At 35.4% G+C, this 6,944-nt stretch overlaps 1 protein-coding gene across 1 annotated transcript; it reads right to left on the reverse strand.

The window, feature by feature from the left end:
* Positions 1-1,125: 1,125 nt before the first annotated feature.
* On the reverse strand, positions 1,126-1,788 carry LOC143197715 (uncharacterized). The gene is made up of 2 exons (XM_076406748.1): positions 1,621-1,788; positions 1,126-1,563 (listed from the first exon to the last, which is right to left on the reverse strand). The coding sequence occupies exons 1-2, from the start codon at positions 1,786-1,788 to the stop codon at positions 1,126-1,128; spliced, it is 606 nt and encodes a 201-aa protein (XP_076262863.1).
* Between the last annotated feature and the right edge of the window lie 5,156 nt (positions 1,789-6,944).

Genomic DNA, 6,944 nt, shown 5'->3' on the forward strand with positions numbered 1-6,944 from the left:
GAGAGCCGAGGAAAATTAACAATAACAGTATAATTAACTTTGGGCATTTACATATCGAATACACAACATTTTTTACGGTTCGATAACAATAGAACAATAAAATTACTTTTTTGCTATAAATAAATGCCTACCGGCGATTATTAAAATATATGCTCCATTGTTGATGGTCGTAAATATCAATAGGTATTAAGTGGCGTATAATATAGGACACTAAATGAAATTGGTAATGTGAAACGGATCATTTGATCTGATGCTACTAGGATTGTTAATTCAAAAGCTTTATGTACTAAGTTAGTCTCTCAGTTGAGAAAAACATGTCCAGAAATATCAAGAAGTATTAAATGATATGTTTCAAAATTTATATTCTCCTATATCAGTGGTACTTAATTTTAAATGATTTGGTCATACTCTTTTAGATTAATTTTTTTCCGTAAATGCTTATGCTTATAATATAATGGTTATTATAGTTAGGAAGAAATTATTATTTATCGATTAGTGTGTCCTTTTCATTTTCAGTTTAACTATCCAGTTTTGATGACGATAAATTTGTTATCATGTTATCAAGATGGTTTTCTGTTGTGTACTTTTACAGTAACGCCAACATGATACTTTGATTGATTGATTTATTAGCCGATAAAAAAGCCTGTTTGATCATCTCTAGTATGAATATGGGGTTACACTGATATTAAACTGCAACGCCTCGAGTAGATCTGTGGGCTGCTGATAATTGCGGGAAAATTCGAAACATCTGACGGTCGCTACAGTACTCCCCCACCAGAATTTTACCGACAATGATTATACAGATTACATATACGAATACAAATATACAAATACCTACAAACGTACCCTAATACCTTACATATACTACCTACGTAATACTATATTAACCTAATAAAAATCTCGATACAAATAAAACAACATCTATCTATATCTAACGGATGAGCAATATATGTCACCTAATACAAAAGTAATATTAAAAGAATGACATCCTAGCGATAATTCTAAATGCGTAATCCTAATTTGTGATTAAAAAAAAACAAACGAACAACAAAAAAAAAACTATTATCTAGACAAAAGGACCCTACACCCACATACTGTACCATTAGACATTTCTACCTGGGTTGATTATGGATACCCCGCCTGATACCGATCGGGAAATCGAACCCGTCTTGCTGATTGTCTCAGTTGTGGAGGATAATGGGGGTCTGGATTTTGTTGCGTCGCCACGATCACTATTCCGTCATCATCTAAATCGCTTTCTCGTGGTCTGAGGTTGTCGTTGATACGGTATGCTGGTTTCAATCTATCGATCGACACCGGGACTTGTTTTCCTCGCATTAAAAGTATGAAGACTTTTTCACTGCGAGAAATTACTTCGTACGGTCCATCGTAGGGCATTTGCAGTGGCATTTTGGGGCTGTCGTGACGTACGAAGGCGTGCGTAGCTGTGGCAAAGTCTTTGAAGACGAAAATCTTGTTGTCGCCGTGTCTTGTTCCTTCAACTGGTCGCAACAACTCGAATTGCCTTCGTAAATTGCGCACGAACTCGACGGAGTTGTCTACCTCCTTAGCGTTGGTTACCAGGAATTCGCCTGGCAGCCGTAATGGTTCGCCCTAAACCATCTCTGCTGTAGTGGATTGTAGATCCTCCTTCCACGAAGAACGAATGTCCAGCAAGGCGGTTGGGAGGGCTTCCGTCCAGCGGTCAGGTTGGAGGCACTTGATCGCGGATTTTAATTGACGGTGTAGGCGTTCGACCATACCGTTGGCAGCTGGGTGGTAGGCCATTGTCCGCAGATGCATGGTTCCCATGAGATGATTGAGGCAACGGAAGAGTCGAGATTCGAATTGTCTGCCCTGATCTGTAGTAATCCGAAGTGGAACACCGAACCGCGCGACCCAGTTGCTGTAGAAGGCCCTTGCTACGGTCTCTGCTTCCTGGTCTCGTAGGGGAATCGCCTCCGGCCACCGCGAGAAAGGGTCGACGCACGTCAGGCATCGATGAGATTACATCACCAACAGTCAATTTCGAGGCCTTAGCAGCATCCCAGGAACGAGACGAGGAGTTACGGAGTTATTTGGAAAATGATAACACGGGCTTGGACATGCGAAGAGTTCTCATCCCCGGCTCAACTACAGCGGTATACTGCGATGTCAAGACACCAACCGCTAGACCATTTCTAACAAAAGCTTTCCGCAGGGCAGCCTTCAGCGCAATTCATGGGCTGTCACATCCTGGAGTCAGGGCATCAGTACGGCTAATGAAGGAACGGTTCGTATGGCCATCCATCGATAATGATTGTCGCACCTGGGCTCGCGCTTGTATCCAGTGCCAGCAAGCTAAGATCACCAGACACGTCTCTTCTGCGATCGGCACCTTTCAAATGCCATCTCGCCGACTCGAACATGTCCACGTAGATTTGGTTGTAATGTCGTATTCCCAAGGTTACAGGTATGTGCAACGCCTCGAGTAGATCTGTGGGCTGCTGATAATTGCGGGAAAATTCGAAACATCTGACGGTCGCTACAAAACCAATGCTTACCTATACGTAACAAACAAACCAACAAATAAAATGGACTCACGAAGTTATTATGCAAATGTTGAAAGAAGGTTATTAAATTATACCAGCGTGGAAGCAAAATAATTTCTGCGTAAATCTCAGGAAACAAGAAACCCGAAGGAAACCAAATCACACGAAATTGTATAGCTATTAAGTGTTGCTATTAACTTTAATTTAATTTATTTTTAGAAATATATACTAACATATGCATACGGCTTCTTTCTTCTTTCTTCTATTATCTTCGTTCTAGTGAAATGACCCAAGCACAAAATAAAAGTAATAATATATTAACACTGTACTAAGTAGATTTAGTAAAATATGTTAAACATAACTTTAAAAATAATAAGTTTAAAAGCTATTCCAACCATAGGTAGTATTTATCCTCGATTTTTTAGATAAACTAGTGTAAACATATTGCACTGTTGCGTTTTTTTGCAATATTTGATGTGGTCTTACTTCACTTAGTGATATAATGTGGCTAATTTTTGTCTAGAATGATCAGATGATAAGGCATCAGCAGTCTCAGACTATTTTCTATTATTCTTTAGAGTTGAAGTCGGTTCAATTTTTTTTGTAAAAATATTTTATTTTTCTCTCTTTAGTGTTAAATATTTACTTTTAGTGTTAGATATTTATTGTTTTATTAAGTATTACAATAGATAGCCCAAGTAAAAGTACAGTCCGTATAAGAAATAGAAATAAAGAAACAATGATTGAAAATAAGGATTGTTTCAGGTAGTGGGGCGTGCTACGTAGTCTAGGTGATTTGACAAATGTTCCAATCAAACTACGAAAAAGAAAGTTGCTGCTCTGTTGGGAATCGAACCCGTGACTTACGCTTGAGAACTGAACGCTCTAACCATTTCAGCATAGAAGCATTTGCCTGCAATATTTCTACGACTTATCATATGATATTGTTAGTGCTTAAAAAGCAAACTAAATGACTTTTACACAGAACTACTTCCCATTTTCCGTCACATCAGTTCAGCAATAACATTATACACAAATGTCTGATCATTTTAGATAAAAAAATATACCCTCGATTTTCCCTCCTTCCTCCTATCTGATTCTAACTTGGTTTCAATGGGACCACCTTGGAAGAGCACTCGTTCCAATAAAAAAAAATTGAATATTGGTCCATAATTAGCGCAGAAATCGACCAACATACATTAAAAAAATACAGCCGGAAGACAGAACCTCCTCCTTTTTTGAAGTCAGTAAACCTCTAATCCGTCAAAAAAATATTTTTAAAAATTTAACTTTATGCCTATATTATAATTAAAATGTGCCACACATCCACCCCAACGTTCTTAAGATCGGATGCTAAGGAATCAGCAGTCTCTTTAGATAACATAATCTTCAGTATAACCATTAAATATTTACTACCACTAATATAATATGAATATTTTGCGTTGAGTATCGATAGTATCGTTAAAAGTATTGTTTCTAACCATATTCTAAAATTGTCAAAATACAAACTTTTGTATACAAAAGCAAAAATAAACAAAAAGCTGCTGATTTTCGATTGAAGACGTATTCATCGTTGACTGTGGCTATATCACGTGAATATGGTTGTTGTTGTATTTTTTTTAGTCAGAAATTTGTTCAAAATAGGCCTGTAGCAAAATAGCCTTTTCTTTTGATCATTTTATTTTTTCATTCATTTCATTATATTTGAATGAACTTTCGATTCACCATAAATCTTCTGTTCGCAATTTAAGACAGATTCCTAGTTCTTCTTAATACAAACTTGATATAAGCTGACAAAATCGTGCACATTAATTCTCAATATCTTAATATCACCGCTGATTTCTCAATATCTAAACGTTCAACTCACCATGGAGACCAAAAATATTTCTGAAAGTCCCTTCCTGGAGTTTTTAGTTGAACGAAAGTTCAATAGTCATCCTATATGACTGATTCAGAGAACCTGATCAGGTTTGTACGCAAATATCTTAAGAGTATCCACACCATCATTCATACTAAAAATGACTTGTCTTTTACAAGGCTTTCCGATGAACCCGATGATGATTCATTCGATGATATCCAATGAACTTATGTTACTGAAGGAATTTAATCACTCCAGACATGATCTTTCACACAGTGACGTCAGCTTGAGGAATATAAAGAAATAGATCCTTCAAATAAGCAATGAGATCCTACGTTCAGTTACAATAAAAATAAAACAGAAGTTTATAAGTCCGAACTAGTTTGCTAAAGTTCCTCATATTTCCTTAAGAAACAGAAGAACGCATTGGAACTATAGTATAAAACACAACATCAATACCAAACCACATTGGAATGTCTCAGAAGATACTTAAATCGAAAATAAATTAACGAGTACAAGCTGAAAGTGGAACAATATTCATAGGAGAAACTAGGATCATGATAAGTACAAAGATTAAATAATTTCAGCGAAAACTGAGATATGAAAACTGCTCACACTATTTTTAATAATATTTTAGAACATCGAGAGACCTTTGAGGTTTATAAAAACAAGTCCAACAAAAATAGAGACTCTCCGTTATGTTTAACACTTTATTTCATATTGTGAAAATGTCACGTTATTAATATTTATAGGTTTAGCTCCCATTAGTGTTTACAACACTCAGACACGTAGATAAGAACAAAGGATTCCTTGTAACAGTTCGAGATATTTACAAGCAAAACTACAACTTAAAAAGAAACAAAGAAAACGCTTGGAACTGTACTCTTTGAGCCTCCTGATATTGCAGGAAAAAACCAGCAGCAGTTTTTCTAACATATCGTATATCAGCCCGCTACAAAAAATAAAAGAAAATAAGAGAATGACAACATCTAATGATAATTACCATTATAAATTATGTAAACGTATACGCTTGGAATGGTCTTGTGTATCCCGCACTGGCAGTATTTGTGTTATGTGAACTTTTTTTTTACTAAAATGTTATTGCACTTTAAAATTAGTACTAAAATAAAACTGAACGGTAATGATATTGTTTGGTTTTCTTTATTTTCATATCCCAGCGCTCCTATGTAGATATAAAAGAAGAGATTTATTATAACTAGAATTTTACTTGGGTAATATTTAAAATAGAAAAATAGTTACATTATCATTATTAACAGCAATAAAGGGACGCTGTTCTAGGGCGGTGTCTTCTTCTTTCACTGCTGAAAGAACTTTTCTCACTCAAGGTTTTCACTGCTGACTATTAGTTTAATAGTTGCGACCTAAGATATTATTCTTCATTTCTTTTTTAAAAAATGTAAAGAAAATAATTGTTATGTCTTTACGTTATAAAGGTTGAAGACATTATCTTTGATTCTCCATTGGTTATATGTTTAACCAAATTATTGTAATCTACATTCATGCATGGAGTTTGTCTCGCTCATTGTTCAATTCTTGTAACAGATACAATTCATCTGAAATACAGAAATTTCCAATTTTCTGATGGTTTATTACTTCTTCTGAATTGGTGCATTACAGTTGGTACAACCAAAGCTGGACAAAATATATACTTTAGATTCATTAAAATACAAGTCACTAAATGTTATCTCGCATGTGTTTAAAATACGAAATACAAAATTTTCTTAAGTTGTGTATTTGAAATATGCAATACAGTATTTTAACAACTTTTAATTAAATTACAAAACATTACAATAAATACAGTTAGGATATATGAATATGTATTAAGTTATGAAAAGAGAATAGCACTAATCCAGCTCAGTCTATTAATAAGTAAAAGAAGAATTTCCTCTCATCAACAATATATTTTGAAATGTCAGCCTCTTGTTGAGGAATTAATATAATCTGATAAAGAAAACAGTTTTGCTGCAAGTCCTGACGAGCACAAATGTGTGGTATATTGTATGATAACATATTTTAATACTTAGATTTATTAGCCATAACATTTATTCATAATTCATTGCAGATATACTGTTCTTCAGGATGGAAATGGTTATTGTCACCTTTGGTTTGAATGAACTGTATCAGATACATTTGTAGCGATCTTGAGCATGTCGAATTTTACATCGTGGAATAAAGGTCTACAAAATACCCAGAAATATAATCCCAGATGTTGAACACGGGCGGGGTGCCAACTGGAACCCGACAACGAATAGCTGGCGGCAACCCCGAGACGTTTATCTGGGATATTATTGAAGGGTATTTCGGTCATTCATTGCTCAACCCTCGTTTGGTTAAGACGTGCCACCATCGACTGCCCAAGCCTCGTCTTCAGGTAACTCCGCTGCCATCCGTTTTATTATTTGTATTTTCACATTTTTTTATATTGCCAATAAATAACGGTCACATTATGTAAACACCACTGTTTCATTTCGTTTTACCTCCATTCACCGAGCCACATCATTTACCCTAAACATTGAAGAAGAAATTTCAATTGA

The sequence above is a fragment of the Rhynchophorus ferrugineus genome, unplaced genomic scaffold (genome assembly GCF_030347505.1).
Source record: "Rhynchophorus ferrugineus isolate W39M unplaced genomic scaffold, kcgeb_rfMv2 rfM1, whole genome shotgun sequence".
NCBI lineage: Eukaryota > Metazoa > Arthropoda > Insecta > Coleoptera > Curculionidae > Rhynchophorus > Rhynchophorus ferrugineus.